Source organism: Zea mays, chromosome 9 (genome assembly GCF_902167145.1).
Source record: "Zea mays cultivar B73 chromosome 9, Zm-B73-REFERENCE-NAM-5.0, whole genome shotgun sequence".
NCBI classification, from domain to species: domain Eukaryota; kingdom Viridiplantae; phylum Streptophyta; class Magnoliopsida; order Poales; family Poaceae; genus Zea; species Zea mays.
In genome coordinates this window covers 91,847,781-91,869,222 of record NC_050104.1, presented here as the reverse complement: position 1 = coordinate 91,869,222, position 21,442 = coordinate 91,847,781, and the positions used below count along the sequence as shown (strand labels likewise).

The 21,442-nt window shown below is 50.7% G+C and overlaps 1 protein-coding gene across 1 annotated transcript; it reads right to left on the bottom strand.

Annotated features, from left to right (window-relative positions):
* Positions 1–12,863: 12,863 nt before the first annotated feature.
* On the bottom strand, positions 12,864–14,755 carry LOC100285158 (uncharacterized). Its single transcript, NM_001370701.1, has 4 exons — positions 14,333–14,755; positions 13,937–14,244; positions 13,643–13,853; positions 12,864–13,561 (listed from the first exon to the last, which is right to left on the bottom strand). Exons 1-4 carry the CDS (start codon positions 14,564–14,566, stop codon positions 13,019–13,021), a joined length of 1,296 nt encoding a protein of 431 aa, NP_001357630.1. The 5' UTR covers positions 14,567–14,755; the 3' UTR covers positions 12,864–13,018.
* Between the last annotated feature and the right edge of the window lie 6,687 nt (positions 14,756–21,442).

The following is a 21,442-nucleotide window of genomic DNA, read 5'->3' as shown; positions in this document are numbered from 1 at the left end:
CGGCGAGCACGGCTTCCTATTTGGGATCGAGCCCGGAGCCGATCCGAATTTGCTTGGAGGCGTCGCCGCTGGGGTCGAGGGGGACGGCCTTAACCGTCTCCACTGGCTCGAAGTTGCTGGCATGACGTTTCACGTCTGGCACCTCCTTAGAGAGGCTTTCCAGGTCGGCGATGAGGGCCTCGGACTTGGCGAGGGCCTCGGCGTACTCCACGCACTCCACGTCGCATTCGAACGCGTGTTTGTACGTGGGGCCGACGGTGATGACCCCGTTGGGGCCTGGCATCTTGAGCTTCAGGTAGGTGTAGTTGGGGACGGCCATGAACTTCGCGTAGCATGGCCTTCCCAGTACCGCGTGGTAGGTTCCTCGGAACCCGACCACCTCGAACGTCAGAGTCTCCCTTCGAAAGTTGGAGGGCGTTCCGAAGCAGACGGGAAGGTCGAGTTGTCCGAGGGGCTGGACGCGCTTCCCGGGAATGATTCCGTGGAAGGGCGCAGCGCCTGCTCGGACGGAGGACAGATCGACGCGCAGGAGCCCGAGGATCTCGGCGTAGATGATGTTGAGGCTGCTGCCTCCGTCCATAAGGACCTTGGTGAGCCTGACGTCGCCGATGACGGGGTCAACGACGAGCGGGTATTTCCCCGGGCTCGGCACGTGGTCGGGGTGGTCGGCTTGGTCGAAGGTGATGGGCTTGTCGGACCAGTCCAGGTAGACTGGCGCCGCCACCTTCACCGAGCAGACCTCCCGGCGCTCTTGCTTGCGATGCCGAGCCGAGGCATTCGCCGCTTGCCCACCATAGATCATGAAGCAGTCGCGGACCTCGGGGAACTCTCCTGCTTGGTGATCTTCCTTCTTGTCATCGTCGCGGGCCCTGCCACCCTCCGCGGGTGGCTCGGCCCTGTGGAAGTGGCGCCGAAGCATGACGCACTCCTCAAGGGTGTGCTTGACGGTCCCCTGGTGATAGGGGCACGGCTCCTTAAGCATCTTGTCGAAGAGGTTGGCACCTCCGGGGGGTTTCCGAGGGTTCTTGTACTCGGCGGCGGCGACAAGGTCCGTGTCGACGGCGTCGCGTTTCGCTTGCGACTTCTTCTTGCCTTTCTTCTTGGCGCCACGCTGAGTAGACGCCTCGGGAGCATCTTCCGATGGGCGGCCCTGGGGCTGCTTGTCCTTTCGGAAGATAGCCTCGACCGCCTCCTGGCCGGAGGCGAACTTGGTGGCAATGTCCATCAGCCTTCTCGCCCTAGTGGGGGTCTTGCGACCCAACTTGCTCACCAGGTCGCGGCAGGTGGTGCCGGCGAGGAACGCGCCGATGACATCCGAGTCGGTGATGTTGGGCAGCTCGGTGCGCTGCTTCGAGAATCGCCGGATGTAGTCCCGGAGGGACTCTCCCGACTGCTGCCGGCAGCTCCGGAGGTCCCAGGAATTCCCGGGGCGCATGTACGTGCCCTGGAAATTGCCGGCGAAGGCTCGGACTAGGTCGTCCCAGTTGAGATATACCCCGGAGGCAGGTGCTCCAACCAGGCGCGAGCGGTGTCGGAGAGGAACAGGGGGAGGTTGCGGATGATGAGGTTGTCATCGTCCGTTCCACCTAGTTGGCAGGCCAGACGGTAGTCCGCGAGCCACAGTTCCGGTCTCCTCTCCCCCGAGTACTTTGTGATAGTAGTCGGGGGTCGGAACCGGGTCGGGAACGGTGCCCGTCGGATGGCCCGGCTGAAGGCCTGCGGACCGGGCGGTTCGGGCGAGGGGCTCCGATCCTCCCCGCTGTCGTAGCGTCCCCCACGCCTGGGGTGGTAGCCTCGGCGCACCCTCTCGTCGAGGTGGGCCCGACGGTCGCGGTGATGGTGCTCGTTGCCGAGGCGGCCCGGAGCCACAGGCGCGGTGTTGCGCGTGCACCCGGTGTAGACCGAGGCTTCCCGCATGAATCGGGAAGTCGCGGCATGAGGTTCCGAGGGGTATCCCTGCCTTCGGGAGGCAGAGCTCTCGGCCCGTCGGACCGCGGCGCCTTCTAGGAGATTCTTGAGCTCCCCCTGGATTCGCCGGCATCGCGCGGAGAAGCATCGCTTCTGCAGCCAGGTTCTGGCTGACCCCACTAGATGCGGGTGGTGGCCTGACCTTGACGTCGTCGGCGACGCGGTGCTGGAAACCCTGGGGCAGATGACGTATTTCTCCGGCCGGGGGTTGGCCCGCCCATGCTTGCCCGACGTCCCGGCGGATCGGCTCAAGCGCCCCTGTTCCCTCATCGAGCCTGGCCTGCACCCCACGGATTTGCTCGAGCTGTGGGTCATGGCCCCCCGCCTGAACGGGGACCACAGCTAGCTCCCGCGGGATGTCAGCGCGGGGCACCGGCCTAGGGAGATCACCGTCCTCTGGCATGCCGAGATGATTGCCTTCGGAGGGACCCCCTAGATCGACGTGGAAACATTCGCGGCTTGGGCCGCAGTCCTCGTCGTCGAGGCTGCGGCTACCGTCGGAACAGTCGGAGAGGCAGTAGTCACATGCGGTCATGAAGTCCCGCATGGCACTGGGGTTGCCAAGTCCAGAGAAATCCCAACAGATGCTGGGCTCGTCGTCTTCCTCGGACCCAGAGGGCCCGTAGGTCGAGACGTCCGTCAACCGATCCCAAGGCGACCGCATGCGAAACCCCAGAGGGTTTGGACTCGCCTCTACGAGAGCGCCCGCCAAAGCAAGGTCTCTAGGTGGGTTGAGGCTGGATCCGAATGACGTGGGATGGGAATCGGTCGGTACCTCTTGGTCGACGAGCGGCGACAAAGTCACGTCGGGGAATGACTGCACCGTCGTCTCAGGTACGAGGGTGACGTCCAGCAAGCTCTCCGCGAGCGCGCTGGCGTCGTCCGCTTGCTCAGGATTGGCGTGTCGCGGGGAGACGGCGCTCGTCTTCGTCTCAGGCGCGAAGTCGATACCCGGTGCGCCCCTCGTTGGGGTGTCGGCGCTGTCGACTCGCTCGACAGCCAACGAGGCGCTGCCTCCTACTTGGCCTTGGTCGCCCTGCCTCCCCCTCAGTCGGCGGGGGAAAAGGCGGGATGAGGTCGAGAGTTGTTCTTCCACCACACGGGGAAGACGTCGTCGATTCCACCGTCGGCGGGTGGGCTGTCGGCCGCCATTGTCGCTGTCGCGCGGCGGTGAAAGGAGTATCATGTCGTAGCTGCCGTCGAGGGACATGAGCTCAAGACTCCCGAAACGGAGCACCGTCCCGGGTTGGAGAGGTTGCTGGAGACTGCCCATCTGGAGCTTGACGGGAAGCTGTTCGTCAACACGCAGCAGGCCCCTACCTAGCGCGCCAACTGTCGGCGTTTCAAGACCGGGGGGTCCCTTGGGCCGACGAGTGAGTGTCGCCGCGTGCCCCAGCCCAGATGGGTCGAGCGCGAGGGCGAGCGCGAAGGGGGGAGAGCGAGGCGGCCGGAGACCGGCGTGAGAGAGGTGGGAATCCCGCGGCCTTCGTGTTCGTCCCGCGCCCAGGTCGGGTGCGCTTGCAGTAGGGGGTTACAAGCGTCCACGCGGGTGAGGGAGCGAGCGGCTTCCAAGCGAGCGCCTGTCTCGTCCTCGTCCCGGCGCGGCCAACCTTCTCTAAGAGGGCCCTGGTCCTTCCTTTTATAGGCGTAAGGAGAGGATCCAGGTGTACAATGGGGGGTGTAGCAGAGTGCTACGTGTCTAGCGGAGGAGAGCTAGCGCCCTAAGTACATGCCGATGTGGCAGCCGGAGAGATTTTGGCACCCAGCTGGTGTGATGTCGTGGCCGTCGGAGGAGCTATGGAGCCTGGCGGAGGGACAACTGTCGGAGCGGTTGAGTCCTTGCTGACGTCCTCTTGCTTCCGTAAGGGGGCTGAGAGCCACCGTCGTCACAGAGTATGCGGGGCGCCATCATTGCCTATCTGGCGGAGCTAGCCAGATGGGACACCGGTCTTGTTCCCTGCGGCCCGAGTCAGCTCGGGGTAGGGTGATGATGGTGCCTCCTGTTGACGTGGCTGGCCTGCGCCCTAGGTTGGGCGATGTGGAGGCTCCTCCGAAGCCGAGGTCGAGTCTGTCTTCCATGGCCGAGGCCGAGTCCGAGCCCCTGGGTCGGGCGAGGCGGAGGTCGTCGGCAGAGGCCGGGGCGGAGTCCGAGCCCTAGGGTCGGGCGAAGCGGAGTTCGTCGTCTTCTGGGGCTGAGCCCGAGTCCGAGCCCTGGGTCGGGCGGAGCGGAGTTCGCCGTCTTCCGGGACATAGCCCGAGTCCGAGCCCTGGGTCGGGCGGAGCGGAGTTCGCCGTCTTCCGGACTTAGCCCGAGTCCGAGCCCTGGGTCGGGCGGAGCTGAGTTCGCCGTCTTCCGGGACTTAGCCCAAGTCCGAGCCCTGGGTCGGGCGGAGCGGAGTTCGCCGTCTTCCGAGACTTAGCCCGAGTCCTAGCCCTGGGTCGGGCGGAGCGGAGTTCGCCGTCTTCCGGGACTTAGCCCGAGTCCGAGCCCTGGGTCGGGCGAAGCGGAGCTTCCTATGGTGCTTTTGGCAGGGCCTGACTGCCTGTCAGTCTCACTCTGTCAAGTGGCACTGCAGTCGGAGTGGCACAGGCGGCGCTGTCCTTCTGTCAGGCCGGTTAGTGGAGCGGCAAAGTGACGGCGGTCACTTCGGCTCTGCCGGGGGGCGCGCGTCAGGATAAAGGTGTCAGGCCACCTTTGCGTTAAATGCTCCTGCGATTTGGTCGGTCGGTGCGGCGATTTAGTCAGGGTTGCTTCTTAGCGAAGGCAGGGCCTCGGGCGAGCCGGAAATATGTTCGCCGTCGGAGGGGGCCTCGGGCGAGACGGAAATCCTCCGGGGTCGGCTGCCCTTGTCCGAGGCTAGGCTCGGGCGAGGCGTGATCGAGTCGCTCGAATGGACTGATCCCTGACTTAATCGCACCCATCAGGCCTTAACAGCTTTATGCTGATGGGGGTTACCAGCTGAGAATTAGGAGTCTTGAGGGTACCTCTAATTATGGTCCCCGACACAAAGTAATAGCGAACTAACTGAGTTTATCTTCCTATAGTTCAGCCGACTCATCCTCGCTCAGTTCCGATGTACGGGGCCCCTGCGCGGGAAGGTCGGGTCACTGTTGTGATCACCGCTCGATCTCATCGAGCCGTCTGGTCTTGCGTTGATCCGGCCTCGCGTCGATCCGCTTTATTGGGCGTTCCTCCCCAGGCCCATGAAGGGATGACCTTGCGGATTATTGGGCCCACGAGTCCCTCGAGAGGCATCTTGTCCTTCTGGTGGACCCGGGGGATATCCGTCCCCCACACCTTTCCAATGTCAATGTCCGAAAGTCGCCTAGATGGGGGTGAATAGGCAAAACCTATAACTTATAAACTTTGAACACGAACTTCACCCGGGGTTAGGATTAGAAACAAATTATAATGAGTATAGAGTGCGGAAGAGAGTTCTTCTTGCTATGAGTTTCTCAATCAACGTGGATATCTTTGGGAGCTAACTCAAAATATTATGAGCAAGAGAACTTAGAGAGAGAGGGGGGAGAGGAAGAATCAAATCGTAAGGTGATGATCAACACAAATGAACACAACGATTTGTTTCCTGCGGTTCGGTTCCAATGAACCTACTCCCCGTTGAGGAGGTCACGGAGGCCGGGTCTTTTCAACCCTTTCCCTCTCTCAAACGATCACTTAGACTGGTTGAGTGCTTCTTCTTAATCTCAAAGATCACTAAGACCCCGCAAGGACCACCACACACTTAGGTGTCTCTTGCTATCTTTACAAGTCACTAAAGAGTTTAAAAGGAGGTGAAAAAAGCACAATTAAAAACCAAGCAACAAGAGCAACAAACGAAACACGAATCACACTCTCTCAATTGACTAATTACTAATGACCACTTGTCTCAATTGTGGGACTTGGAGAGGTTTGGAAGCTTTGGATGTGTCTTGGAATGAATTCCTTGCTCTTGTATTGAATGTAAGTGAATTGAATGCTTGGATGTGTGAATGGAGGTGGTTGGGGTTGTATTTATAACCACCAACCACTTCCTAGCCGTTGCTCCTTTTCTACCAACCGCGGACGGTCTGCGCCCCTTGTCCGGACGGTCCGCCCTATACATCAACTGCTGAAATCACAACGGTCAGTAGTAATGGCTATATCAACGGCTATAGTGCATTTAATGTGTCGTTGGATGTCAGATAAAGCAGTCGCGGATGGTCTGGTCGTCTATCCCAGACGGTCCGCGAGGATGCTAAAAATGCATTTTACCGAACCCGTCACCTTCGGGGTTTTCTTGTTTTTCAACAGTCGGACGATCCGCGTTCGAGGCCGGACGGTCCGCGCTTGGTCTCGGACGGTGCTCGCTTCTCCTTCGGATAGTCCGCAGTGTAAATGTTGTTTTTGCAGTGTTCCTGTCCGAGGCTCACCCTAGTGTCACGGACGGTCCGCACATAGCTGAATTTCCAAAAAGCATCTCTTGTTCGGAATAATCTATGGTATTCCGGACAGTTGACTTAGAATTGATTTAGATGAACTTATGCGCCTAAGAAATAAACAACTTAGCCAAACTAGTTAGTCCATAAAATTTGTGATGGTCGTCAAGCACCAAAAATGATATGGAACATGGTTATGGCCATTTCCCTTTCAATGTTCATGCCAACAACTCGCCAATGGATTTGAAGTTTGCCATGATTAAGAGAGTGAGTAGCACTTGTTCCGAACATCTCAGAACCTCTAGGTGTACTGGCTTACCGATTCACCCTGTTGTTGCCAAAGTGCGATGAGATCTAAGATGGTCATCTCACCAGTGCAGAGTAGAAGTGTGTGTGGAAGCGCCCTCCATCTGCTTCCATGAGGTTATGGAGCTTGGACCGAGGGAAGTGCACCATCCAAATGTGGTCCTATACAGTGAAAGAGAAAACAACTAAACTTTCATATGTTTGACCAAAGTTGCTAGACCGAGCTGCGCTATGTGTCGACTTACGTGCTAGATTGTGCTTGTGCCATCGCTCAAAAACTCTAGAACTTTAAACTTTGGCAGTGGTGGCATCCTATCGAACTCCTCCGGATATGGTTTGGCATAGACGATCACATTTCGCTTCAGGAGGATGCAGAAATGGTCATTCATGAAGTTCGCCAAGAGCTCTTAGACTGGCTTCAACGGTTCCATCGCGCATCCCCCTCCCCTCGCTTTAGCGGCTACAGGACCACCACTTTGACTACAACGGTGACCTCTTCCCCACCCTCTATCCCGCTATATCCTGCGGTAACTCTCTCTCTCCCCCTGGATAAGGAGCGACCCCCTGCCCTCGTGTTGCCGCGCGCGGCCAGCGAGCACCCTCGGTCGTGCTTCTTCCCTGCTCCCCGCGTCGCGCGCAGCAGCTTGGCCCAGAAGCTCGCGGCGGTGCGGCCGCCGCCGCCCTCCTCTGCTCCCTCCTCGCCAGCAGGAACGCCGCCACGGCGTCGGCGTCCCCGACGACCCGCTCGTGCCGCATCAGCAGCGACACCGGCGCTGCGCGCCGCCTCGTCTCGTGGCCCGGGTTGGCGCACTCCGACGCCGCCGCGCTGGAGCCCTCCGAGACGGACAGGTGGGACAGGCGCTCCCGCAGGCTGGTCGCGCAGACGCCCGCCCCTGCTGCCGGTGCCGCCCAACCCGCCGCTCGGGGACCTCTCGTCGCCGGAGCCGCCGCCGGCCTCGAGCGATAGGGATCGACAGCGAGCGCGCGAGCTCGTCCCGCAACCTGATCTGCGAGGACCACCGGGTGGGAGGCTGCGAGATCGACGACGGGCTTGTGTGTTCTTGTGCTTGTTGACCATAGTTAGCGCCTAGGTTGCTTGTTTGTTTAGCCTCTGTAGCTGTTCTTATTGAAAAACTTAGTCTTGTAGCTGAATTGATATATTTGGTTCGAGGATTTATGCTTGACAATTCTAATGCATTTAGATATTCAGTCTCCTAGCTAATGCATCTTAACGATGGTAGTTTTTGGGATAATTGGTGATCTTGTGATTCGTAAATTCAATGTTAAAACTGATTTGTTCTTTGGCATTTGCAGGTTATCTTGTATTCTTGGCAAGGCTTACGAAGTTTGCTAATTAATTGTGTACTAAGTTACGGCCGCGCACTGTTCATAGACCAAATAAAAATAAAACAAATATTGGATGGTAGTTGAGTTAGTTGATGATGAAAGTATAAAATATTGGTGTGGTGGGGTATATAGGTTTGATATAAGGGGAACCGCTGTACAGCGTGGAGATATAGGGGGAAAGAGAACGCTGACGTGGCACGTGAGTGAGATATAGGGGGAGAAATTTAGGAGGAACCGCTGAAGACAGTCTTACATGCTAACGGTGTTGGTGCCTCCAAAAAAATGGGCCCTGACTGCTAAGAGCCAGACCATTGCCGAATTTTATCTGCCACTCGAGCAGCTCCTGCTCGTTAGCATTGCCCTTGTCTAGGGTGGTATGTGTTGGCTGCTAAGGGGAGTGTTCCCTTCTCTTAGCGGTCTGTAGCACAGTCTGCACACGAAGCCTTTAGAATGTATGTCGAAGGCCTCATGTGGCATGTCAGTGCGGTAGACGAGAAATATCCACCCTGGTGCCCTCAGGGGAACTAACCTGCATTGGCTCCATTGGCCGATTATTGAATTTATTCTCACCCTGATATGACCCAAAAGTGAGCACAAGGGCGGTGTAGTTATCAGCCAAAATTATTTAGCCACTCCCACGACAACTCCCTCCTAAGAGTTGAGTAGGACCTCTGACTGCCTCACCATGTCTTGGAGGATGATGTAGTTCATTTCTTAATGGAGAGTGGCAGTGCGTTCCTCCAACGGTGTGGAGAGATTGACCTCTTTTGGTAGTGTCTCTGGTTTCATAGTAAATTTGACACCATCGGAATAGGTCTATGTGAAGTAGGCGAGGAGATTGTCAATTATGTTTTTGAGAATCTGATTGTAGGAGATTGTCAATTATGTTTTTGAGGACCTGATTGTAACTGTTGGTCACCTATTAAGATTTTTCCCTGAAGAACCAAAATAGGGAAACACAATTAAAGTAATACGGTTCTTCTCTCATTGACCCACTTATAATGATGTATCAATCTGAGGGAAGAAGATTAAATGAGCATAAATACATAATGAAGCAGGATATGAGAATATAATATCAAACAATTCATTCCATATATGCTTTGTTCATTTGCTATCTTGCCTTTCCTTACATATAATTACAAAGCTACCTTCGGAATGATGCTTACTTACTGTGGCTTTGGACACAGAGCGACTCGAGGATTAAAACACTAGTTACTTCCTAAAAAGGGTGTCTGCATGTATGAGTATTGTACCTCTAGTTATAGGGGCAACACTACGTATAACTTCACATGAAATTACATTTGTGTATTAAACTCTACACTCATGTTCTACGAGATCGATCGAGGACATTATATTATTTCCCCATTAGAGACGTACTATATACGTCACTCGAGCCTTCTTTCACCTTCTTGTTCACTGCTCCGACTGCTTTATTCTGATGAAGCTATCGTCTCATCCCTTACGAAGGTATTTAATCTGAAGCTTATATTGTGAGTCCTACAACAGATTTAGAAATAATCCAAAACTATAAAGACCATCGATTAAAGGCGCTCCCCCAATAGTAACTTCTCGTATCTATTGACTGAAGTTTTCAGTCTTATCTGCTGGTGTCACACCTAGATTTAAGGGCAAATCCGGGCACGAATCAAATGTGTGCTAGAATCAAGTCTCACACATATGATGACTCATGGTACAAAAACGAATGCCACATCTTAATTATATAATAGGGATTCTGTACAAAATAACTAAATAATTACATCATATAAAGACAACGATCCTCCACAACCATAGTTGATTGGGAGACGATGACCTAGACCTCTCACGAACTCATCGCGACATCCTTCATGATCCTCATCTTGGCGGTACCTGTTCTTGACCTGGGGTGAGTACAGTAAGGGTGAGCTCACATACGTTCATCACTCAACAAGTTATGGGGAATTATGTGCATGAGCTCACATACGGTGGGGGCTCATATGGAGTGTAAGACTTACCAAAGAGAATGGTTAAGGCTGAGCGTTGCTTTTAATAAGTTGGTCAAAATTTTATTAGCAGTTACTAAGTATAAATAGATACTAACCCAATTAAATATGAGATCACAATAATAATTATCCCACAATGCAGTGTAAATGATAGATTAAGTTTAATTCCATAAATTAATCATGCGAGAGTCCTAAGTTGCTCTTGACCGTGAACACGACTGATATAGCAGTTTTACACTCTACAAAGGTTGTGTATCTTTACCCATAAGACGTGTTTCCTATTTAGCCAGGGTTAGCTAGACCCTTAGACGCTTCCAAGGTGAATGACTAGAGGTTAACTGCGAGGCCTTTCCTAAGTTCCACTAGTTCGAGAAAACCCGCTACGGATTCAGGAAGAAGGAAGCATAGGAATCCATCATCCAAAAAGATTTACAGACAGTCCGACCCGAAAAACCTATCTATACTCTGCAGCGACGCACTCCTCGCTTGCCCCTTTTGAGTAAGGTAGTCTCTCCCCGGATTTCTTAATTACTTGACCAAGGGCATCCCATTCCACCCATGTGGTAGCACTGTTATCTTAAGTTAAGCTCCATATTCCAATTAACACAATAATCTTATCATGAACAATAATTAAATCAACAGTATTATTGGAACATGATCATAATTAAGATATAACATTAATCCCAAAACCAGGTAGAGGAATAGCAATTCTACCCAATAGTTCATTTGTTTGCAAGGTGTGGGGTAAACAAAATTAGGGTAACCTATTAGGTCCCATCAAATTAACCTGAGCATGTCACAGTGATTAACAAGAACATTATTAGGTAAAGAAGAGTGATCAAGGTCACCACTTGCCTTATACTTGCGATAAGCTTTTAGTCCAGATGCTGCCCCAAAAGTTAGGCTTCAGATTTCTCGTCACCTCGCTTCTATGCGTAGCAATACATACAAACGAGCAAATAATGGATATGGTAACATTACACCAAAGATGGAAATAAAACACACAATAATATTCTACGCGTCGCTAAGAGATGGTAGGTTGGAGAGCCATTAAGATCAGAGTTACGGTTAAAAAGATATGATTTTTTCTGAAGTTTTAGGTGCTTTAAACAATAATATTATGTTGTTCTGATTAATATAAATCTTGTGAGAAAATATATTACCAATAAACAACTAATTCAACTTTAATCTAAGTTATAACCAGATTATAGATTGTATTTTAGTCGGTTCATAATTATGGTCAGATCTATCTTTGATTATCAAGATTAATCTACTAAATATAGGTTTAAAAAATCTCTAATAAAACTATGTGATATGTTGCAAATAATAGTGTTACCACGTAGACAATATTAATATGAACCTAACGCAACTGAAACGGAGTAAAACAAAGTTAAAACCTGTAAGTTATGAATTTTCTAAGATTCGAGAATTATTTTTTTATATTTGAAAATCAATTTTCATATTTCTTTTATTATTTCTTAACTGGATGACCTATGGTACTATTCCTTAAGTCGTCAGGGTTTATTTCGTAAAAATCTAGACCTAACCATAATAGTCTTATGTCTTTCGACGGTAGCAGAATCGATCCTCGATGCGTTGTAGACTCCATGCCCACATTGCTCTCCACGCTTTCCACTGCGCTGGTATGGTCGCGCGCATGCAGTAGTGACGCGAGCATGGCTACCCCCGCGCAGGAGCGCCTTCGACCTCCTTTCTGACTCCCGTCACGAGAGCGACACGATGTGGCTGCATCCTGATATGGATGACTCTCTCTCTCTCTCTCTTGGCTAGAATGGCGCAATGGAGAAGTCGATTGCTTGCTCATATATATACCTTGGAGAGGAGCAGGGCCCACGAGAGAGACGCTTGAATCTTCGGTAATAGAATCAGGGTTGGTTACTGGATTGAAGACGAGTTTGGAGCATGGGTTCCATGACGTAGTGAGACATGAGGACACGGTGTCACCCCGGCTGACAGGAAGGGCCCACGAATCAGTTACATAACCCTACGCGCGAAAAGGAGGCGCTGCTTGGGTCTCATTGATTAGTGATACGAGCAGGCACGCGTGTGAATAAGGTTGGCCGAGCAACTGAGGGCGTGGGCCCATGCGCCAGCGACTTTGTGCCTACGTAAGGGTGGAGAGGCTGACAGAAGAGTCCCAGCTGTCGGTGCGAAGGAACCGTGTGTGTGCGCCTGCCACCTGGGCCCACATGTCGGTGAAATGGGGTTGGCTTGGCTGGCTGGGGTCACTTCCTGGGCCAAGCTGGGAGGGTTTTAATTTTGGCCCAAGCACTGTAGATGTTCTTTTTCTTTTCATTTCTTTTTTCTTGTTTTCATTTATTTCTTAGTTTGTTTTCTATTCAAATTCCAGATTCAAATCCTAGTTTAAAATTTCAATATAAACGCTCAAACAAAAACCCAGCATGTATGCAAAGTTTAATATATACTACCTATTTTATTCATTTATTTGGGTAGATGTTTTATACTAAATAAAAAATAGGTCACAGTATTAACTAATTATGGATCCTCTCGTACCATCAAATTGGATAATAAGTTCTAACCATATTTAAAATCTAATGTTTTTTAAATCCAAAGAGAATATTTCTAAGTATAAAATTCACTAAAAGATATCTTTTTATAGATTACTTCAACAAAGAGATGACTAAGTTCACGTAGGGATCCTTTTTACTCAACCTTTTATTAGAAACATTTTAAATTTGGGAGAAATGACTTCACATGTGAGGAATCCATGTTAAGAGACAGTTTAAATTCTTAATCTCTTGGAGAAGAATTCTATAAATTACAAAGTAGGATTTTAGGTGTTACAGTTGGCTAGTTAAACTATATTTTTTAATTGTATTTGGTGAAGCTATGCCAAGCCATCATTAAATTTCATAGTCATACAGGTAATTCTAAACTATATATTTTTTAATTGTATTTGGTGAAGCTATGCCAAACCATGATTAAATGTCATAGAGTCATACAGGTAATGCTGTCTCGATTCATCTTGTACTGCCAACGAGAGGAAAATCACCGCCAACTGCGGCAGGTGCGCCATCGAAGAACGGCATTGTCCTCTGCCGTAGCTGCAGCACCTCGGCCTTTGCCGTCGTCACGTCAAACCCGTCCTCCGCCTCACCGTCCACTGGCAGGCCCTGCTTGAGCCGCCCGAGCTGGCGGGCGTGGAGCACTTGTTCCGCCACAACGGGCAGGCGCACCGCCTCGTACTCTGCCAGCGCGCGCGCAGGCGTCGGCTCTGAGTTCCAGTTCGCCAAGCACTGCCCGAGCGTGCACGCGTCCATGACCGACATGTTGGTGCTCCGCAACCCGTGCGGAGTCGTCGGGTGCGCCGCGTCGCCGACCAGTACCACGCGGCCGCCCGTCCACGACAACCGCCGCAGCGGGTCTGCGTCGTAGATCACGTTTACGAACGGCGCCGCGGTCTCCCTGACCAGACGCGCCAGCTCGGGGCACCAGACGCGCTCCGCCTCGTTCCGCATTCGTCCCACCATGGCGTCAGTCGCCTCCATGGTCACCGAGTTCCCCTGAACATCGAGCATAATCATCAGTACCTCGTGCGAGCAGCATCTAGCACGTCAACGACGCGGTGAGGGGACGGCCATTACCGCGAGCTCCGGTTCTGGGCCGTTGATGTACCAGAGCCAGTTGAGCCTGCTCCTGGGCAGCTCGTAGAGCACGGCGTGGGTCTTGTAAGCAAGGTCGAAGTAGAGGCAGTTGCCGAGCTCCGGGTAGGCTCTTCGGATGCTGGTCATGGTGTCAGAGCTCTCTTTCCCGCTGAAATCAAACACGCCTCGCCACGCGCAGTACCCGGAGTACCTGTCCCGACCACGGTGACTCGCCGGGTAAGAAATGGGTCACTATGGACCAAATCATCGAACCAAACGCGCAGGCAGCTGAACCTGAGCTTGAGGTCTGGCAAGAAGCTGCGACGGACAGACGACGTGGAGCCGTCCGCGGCGATGAGCAGGTCCCCCGTGGCCTCAACCGTCCCTCCCGTCCGCAGCACGCGGGCCGTCGCGACGACCCCGCGTGTGTCGTCCGGCGCCTCGAACGACAAGAACTGGTGCCCCCACAGCACGGTCACCGCGGGCGGCAGCTCCTCGTGCAGCCGCCGGTGCAGGTCGCCCCAGTGAGCCGCGCGGAATTTGAAGTCTTCGTCCCTCGCCAGCGTCCGCGCCGCCTTCGTCGCGCTGTCCGTGGCTATGTTCTGTAGCCTTGAACGGTCAACTCGCAACTTCCAATGGATCTCACCTCAACGCGAGCGCGGGCGATCCGGAGAGGACGGGGAAACTTACCAGATCGACGGCGAGCGGCAGCGTGACCGCGTCGATTCCCCACCCCGGGATCCAGCGCGAGATAATCTCCATAGACTGCGCGTCGAGGCCCAGTCCGGCGCCCGTGCCGCTCCCCGCCGCCGGCGCTGCCGCCTTCTCCAGCACAACCACCTCCCATCCCGCGCCAGCCACGGCGTGAGCGCACGCTAGCCCAGCAACGCTCCCTCCCACCACAACAGCCACCTTCTTTCCCATCTAGCCAATTGCCCCACAAGGCCACAGGTCCACAACCATCCGCGTCGCTCTCCCGTTTCTATACGTACGGCCCCCCAAAAGATTCCACCTTGGCGCCTCCTACCCACAGGGCCACATGTCCCACGATGGCGACGGCGTGCCACCAGGCCATGCCGCTGCGCGACTGCAACGTACTGATGAGGACCCTGGCCAGGCGCGGCAGTTTCTCATGCGTCATGGCAGTTTACTACGATCTCCGCGCGCGGCCTCGTCGCAGACAGCTACACCTGCCCGTTCGTGCTCAGGGCAATCGGCGTGATGAAGCTGTCTGTCGAGGGGCGCAAGGTGCGTGCGTGCGGCCGCAGTGAAGACCGGGTTCGGCTGGGATGCATACACCGTAAGGCCTTGTTCGTTTGCGTTGGATTGCACCCGGAATCGTTCCAGCTAATCAAAGTTTATATAAATTAGAGAAGTAATCCGGTTAGGAATAGTTCCGACCCACCAATCCGACACAAACGAACAAGGCCTAAGTTTTCTGATGGAGATGTACAAGATGCTGGGCCGTGCGGATTTCGCAAGAAAGTTGTTCGACGAGATGGCGAAAAGATTCATGTGATGATTTTAGCGGATCTGTGTCCTAATTTAGCAATCCGAGAGCCTTAATTAACAGAGAATGGGTTAAGCCTTCCTAATCTATGAACATAAACAAAGAGAGAGAGGCGTACCGTCTGCCTTTGATTAAGGAAAAAGGTTGGTGAGGTGTGTAGTGTCCTAGGATTCTTCTGAATCTTGTAGTGGTGGAGGTGGATCTTGGCGCGTTAGAGGAGGAGCGTGGTTGCCGGTGTCTTGGTTCTCATGTGGAAGAGGCTCGGATCCTGGGCCGTTGTTGTCCGACGCTATAGATCACAACTCTTCCAATCACTACGAAGCCTATGCGATGGGGACCTCTCTAGAATTGTGGATTAGGGTTTTGGTGCTAGTAGTTAGCGTTGGCTAATCATGCCGCCTCCTTAATCCTTCTATATGGTGATGTGTGACCGGAAGCTGCAACCATGGTTAGGGTGGCCTCTCCGATCAAGGGCGCGAGGTTAGGCAGAGTTAGTTAGGTTAAGCTCAATCTGGTCCCTATTGATCGACCGTAGAGGACATATCCAACATTATCCCCTTTGTTTCTCTACATTTCTTATACTTAACTTTTCTGGATCCCACCCTTCGACAAAGTTTACACATCAAGACCAATGAGTAACGAAGATCGATTAAGTGTCGCGTCACTCATTGACTACAACATTGCTCCCCTGCATCGAAATGAGATATCTTTACTAGGTTTCTTTCTATAGCCCCTTTGATTCAAGGTCACATGCTCCACCTTAACCCCATGCCGGCTACGTGTTGTCTAAACACATTGGATGGAAGGCCTTTTGTGAGCGGATCTACTAGCATCTGGGTTCTAATATGTTCAACTTTAATAGTGTGATCCTGGATCTTCTCCTTACCAACATAAAACTTAATGTCAATGAACATGGCAGGGCCACTTGACTTGTTGTTATAGGAGTAGAATATTGTTGACTCATTTTTGTAGTAAATTCTCAGTGGTCTCTCTATGCTATCAACCACTATTAATCTGGGTAAGAATTTCTTCATCCACATTGTCTGCCCAGTGAATATCAAACACCCGCGATTTAGCTCACTACGCAACCTGCAAAAGGAAGGCTTAGCTAGCCCTTTCGATCGAGCTGCGCAGGATGAGGAAAAAGAAAAAAGGGCGACGCCATGCTCCCTCGTCCGTCTTCCTCCGTCCGCTGGCGGCCCGTTCGGTTGAAGATTTTGCTGCTGGGCCGTCTTCTCCACGTCCCTTGCGAGTGGTCGCGCAGGAGTGCGGCCCACTGCTACAGGAGCGCGGCGTGGCTCGGGTTGGACGGAGTCCTTCAGGTACGCTGGTAGGGTTTCCTATTGATTTCCTTGGGTCGCATTCCTTTCCCCATCTTGCTTTGCGTCTCTCTCGCCTTTGGTCGCTTCCGAGTTCGTCGCGTGAAAGTTTCTGCGGAGGGTGGATCTCCTCTCCGTTTCGCCCGCCTTCTCTTGGTGAGGAGTGGCCTCTTCCGGGCCGTTCTGGTGTGTCGGCTCTGATGGATTCGAAAAATCGAAACCCTAACTGGGATCGATGGGGTCCGAAGGAGGCGCCGCAGGGTTCTCAGTCGTGGGGAAAGAATCGGAACCTCAGCTGGCGCTTGAAGTCTGGATCCGGAAAATCTGAGGTCAAAGAGGATATTACCGTTTCCACTCCTGGTGATGCTGTTTTGCCAGGTATCCTCAAAACCCCCCGCCCCCTATTCCAAAATCTGAGAATGAGTTGGTGCGTAGGGTTTTTTGCCAGAAATGTGGTTTAGATGGTCATCATGCTAGGGAGTGCTTTAAGTCTTTGTGGTGCGATATCTGTCGCAAAGAAACCCACAACACTGCTCGGTGTGTTCTTCCCAAACAGAATAAGCCCAGTATGCCGATTGTTGGTATGGCGGCAGATGGGCTAGGGTTTTATTCCTCTCATTTCGCCAAACCCCTATCCAACAAACCTAAACGTAGTTTTATTGGCTTGGTTAAGATAGTTGAGGGTCTGATCACCGCCGATGATCTGGAGAAGGATTTTGGTTTTCACTTTCCTTGGGGCCGCACTTGGAAAGCTACTAAGTGCCATTCTGGTTTTCTCATGCAATTCCCCTCTCAAGAGAGATTGGATGAAATGATTAATTTCCCCGAGTTGAAAATGAAATTGTCTGGAGCCAAAATCTCTGTCTCTTCTTGGAGTTCTCAGGCTAAGCCTAAATCTAAACTGCATTCTGTGTGGATTGTTGCTGAGAATGTGCCAGAAGAGTTACAAAACTATCAGGCCATTTGTGAATTGGGATCCACTATTGGAGCAGTGGAAGAAGTGGATATTAACTCTTTAAACTCTAAAGAAATTGTGAGGTTTAAAGTTCATGTGAAGAGTGTTGCTATGATCCCTCCTATCATTGAAGTTGGTGTCAAACCTTTTTTGTATGACATTTACTTCAAAATTGACAATATTACTGATGAAGGTTGGAATGATGACTCTGTTAATCTGGGCAAGAGGGCTTCGGTTGATAGACAAGGGTTTGGTGAGATCTCTCTTGGCAAAGATGCTAAAAAGGCCAAGAGTGGTGATGAGGACTCTGGCAAGGATATCAAGGGAAAATCTCCCTTAAAAATTTCTTCAGGTAAGGCCAATGTTGCTGGTTCCCTGTCTGAACATTCCGACAGCATGAAAATGGAAAAAGGTTCTGAAGACCCTAAAGGTTACCTTGATAGTCAGGGAAATGAGGATGAGGAATTCAATGATAGTGAGGATGATCTGTTGGATTCACAGGAGTTGGATGAATTCATCAAGGATGATGAATTTATTCCTTCACCCGTCCAAGATAAAAAGAAATTGCATCTGAGCAATGTTGAGGATGCTAGCATGATTGCTGGTGGTAAAAAAGGTGGTCCTATGGAAGGCGTAGCTACGGAAGGAGTGAGAAGGAGCAGCAGATTGGAATCATCTGAGGAAGTGAAAATTGCTGATAAGGCTGCTGCAAGAGCTATGGCTAAAGATGCTTTCATCAATAAAGGTTCGTCCTATAATCCTTTCTCGGTTTTGAATACTGATAATGATGTTTTAATGGAAGTGGCTAGCAAAATAGGTGTTGATTTAGGTTCTTCTTTTAATGATGCAGTTGAAAATTTAAACCTGATTAAATCTTTAGAATTGTCTAGGAAAAATTTAGTGGCCCAATCTGTTAGGAGTAATGGTGATAATTCTAAGGAGGATTGTATTGTTTCTGATGATGATAATAACATGCATAACGATAATCTTGATGATAATTTTTCTGATCTCGAAGATGTTATGATTCTTAGAAAAGGTCGTAAAATTTAGCACAGGAAAAAAACTGTGAGGAAAAAAACAATAGTAACTTGGCTGGTAAAACTCCTAAAAATAGGAAAATACCTATTAAGAGGAAAGGCCAGTCAGATGGCCAGCCCCTTATTTGTTCAGAATGATTGGTGTGATTTGGAATTGTCAGGGGCTCGGTAAAAGTGTGAAAAGTGAGTTCCTTCGTGATATTATCACGAAAGAGAAGGTTAACTTCATTGGTCTTCAAGAAACCAATAAGAAAGATTTTGAAGAATCTTGGCTGAATTTTATTAGTGGTAATAGAATTTTTGTTTGGGTTTGGTCTCCTCCTAATGGTAGGTCTGGTGGTTTGTTGGTTGGTTTTGATTCGGACATGTTTGATGTTAGAGAAAAAGAGTTGGGGGAATTTATGATTCGGTTGTTGGTGATTCATAAAGTTTCAGGTTTTATTTGGAATTTTATTAATGTCTATGGTGCTGCTCAAAATGATCAAAAGCAGAAATTCTTGAGTGAGTTATCAGCTTTTTGTTCTAATTGTTCTCACCCTTTATTGATTGGCGGTGATTTTAATATTCTCAGAAAGGAATCGGATAAGAACAAGCCCGGGGGGAATAACAAGTGGAGCTCTCTTTTTAATTCTATTATTGATGTTCATGAGTTGATTGAGTTGGATCTTAGTGGTCGTCATTTTACCTGGTCGAATAATCGTAATCCTCCTACTTTTGAGAAGTTAGACAGGTTTATTGTTAGTCCTGATTGGGATCTGCATTATAATAATGTGAATGTTACTGGCCTAAGTAGATCCTTTTCTGATCATGTCCCGTTATGTTTAAAAACTGATTACATTTCTCCGGCTAGAAGAGAATTTCGGTATGAGCTTTGTTGGAAGTTAAGACCTGATTTTAAGACTTTAGTTGTGAATAATTGGTCTTTGCCTGTTAGAAGTAAGAATGGTATAGATATTTGGAAAGAAAAAGTCAAAAGATTGAAAAAATTGTTGAAAGGTTGGAATATCAATGTTGAGGGTAGATATTTGAAATTAAAAAAAGAATTGATAGGAAAAATTGATATGTTAGATAAAAAATGTGAAATAATGGGTATCTCGGATTCTGAGAGAATCGAAAAGCTTGATATGGAATGGAATCTGAAAAAAATTATGGAAGAAGAAATTTGTAAAAAAAAACAAACTGCTAGAGAGAAATTCATCAATGAGGGTGATGAAAATACCAAGTTCTTTCATCTTTTGGCTAAAGGTCGGAAGAGGAGGGTTAAAATTCCGTTCTTAAATCAAGATGATGTCCCTGTGAGTGATGCTGATGGTATTAATAAAATTGCCACTTCTTATTATAAAGATCTTTTTGGTCATTCGTTGATATCTCTACTACTAATTAAGCACGTAACGTGGGCGCTGGCGCTACCACGGCTCCGCTCCGCGCACCCCCTCTGCGCTGTCAGACAGCGCCAGGCGATACCGTGTCCCCCGCTCCTCCCCACGCGCAAGAGTCGCCCTACTCACCCCGCACCGCGATGCTCGCCGCTCTGCTCCTCCCGCGTCGCGTCCACATATGCGATGACCGGGATCCATGACCGCCGCCCCCACCTCGGCCTCTTCCTGTCCATGTAGCCGGCCACTGCTTCTCCGCCACAGCTCGCCGCCTCCTCAACCACTGTTGTGCCACACAATCCTACCGCGACGCATCTGACTCAAGCTAGGACGTCTCACGGGAGCGGCGGCGGAAGCCAGTCCAAATCCAACCGAGTCATCTCGGCGACTCCACCAGTTCTCCATCGCCCTTTTTTAGGCGTTCAAGTTCTTCCGAGAGGACGGCAAGCAGAGGAGAGGTAACCCTAATCCCAAATTCCTTCGAGTTTTCCTTTCACTTCCCAACACCCGGCCCACACTCTCCTTCAATCCCTCCGACGACGCCGACAACGCATCCCCGTGGCCATCCTTGATTCTCCTCGCCGAAGAGGCGTTAGCCAAGTCGTCGCGGTCGCGGCCCGCGGGCCACTCGAGAGTGTTCCTGGTGAGTAGCACCACCACGGTGGGGAGCGGGGGTGGGGGAGGCAGCACTGGCGATGGCAGGGTGCAGCTCGCCGACAACCTCGATCTCGACGTCTATGTGCAGTCCAAGTGCCAGACTATGAACGAGAAGGTGAGTCTGCCTGCCTGTCTGCTATCTCTGTTCCAGTCGTGTCGCGAGATCTAGCTCGCCTGCTGCATCCTATTGTCAGAGTGGGTTGGACCATATGGGTGGTGCAGTGGAGTCGTGAAGAAGTCTCGTATCCCATAAAACAAAAGAAAAAACTGCCCAACAACCAATCATGGTCAAAATGTTTACATCGAACATTCTTTGTTGGGTTCAGGTGAAATTATCCAAAGCAAGTTAGTTCGATTTGTAATGGGTGGATACAAATTCTCTTCTTAGTTGAGATTTCTTATCTTGCTGATTTCTTCTTTGTTGGGTATAAACTCTGGTCCTCATAAATCTTGTGATTTCTTATCTTGCTAAAGGTCAGCAGAGACAAATCCTTACTGCTAGAAGCACATAGGCAGGAATAGGCTGCATGTTTTTTTGGGGGAAAATACTGCTTTTGCTTGCAGCTCATGGGCAGTAAAGAAATGCATGTCCTCATAAATCTTGAATGATGATTTCCTATCTTGCTAGAGTTCAGCAGAGCCAGTTCTTTACTGCTGCAAGCACATAAACATGAATAGGCTGCACGTTTTTTTGGACAATACTGCTCCTTGCATCTCATGAGCAGGAAAGCAATGCACGTTCTTTCAAGAAACCTATTTCTATTCTTTGCAAAAAGCATGCAGCCTCATTACTCCCAATTTCTATTTTTCATGACTATAAATAGCACTGCCGCTATGAAGCTACATTTCTTGAGCTAAACATATTTGCAAGCTAATGCGCTTTTTCAATAAATATTTTATTTAACCGCATATTTATTGAGCTAAACATGACGACCATGTTTTTTTA

What these genes read in the sequence shown, in the direction of transcription:
- LOC100285158 (NM_001370701.1), bottom strand. Translation starts at nt 14,566, where the DNA reads ATGGGAAAGAAGGTGGCTGTTGTGGTGGGAGGGAGCGTTGCTGGGCTA. An exon ending in TTGCCAGACCTCAAGCTCAG is followed by an intron (nt 13,854 to 13,936) that starts GTTCAGCTGCCT and finishes TGGTCGGGACAG; the next exon opens with GTACTCCGGGTACTGCGCGT. An exon ending in GCCCAGAACCGGAGCTCGCG is followed by an intron (nt 13,562 to 13,642) that starts GTAATGGCCGTC and finishes CTCGATGTTCAG; the next exon opens with GGGAACTCGGTGACCATGGA.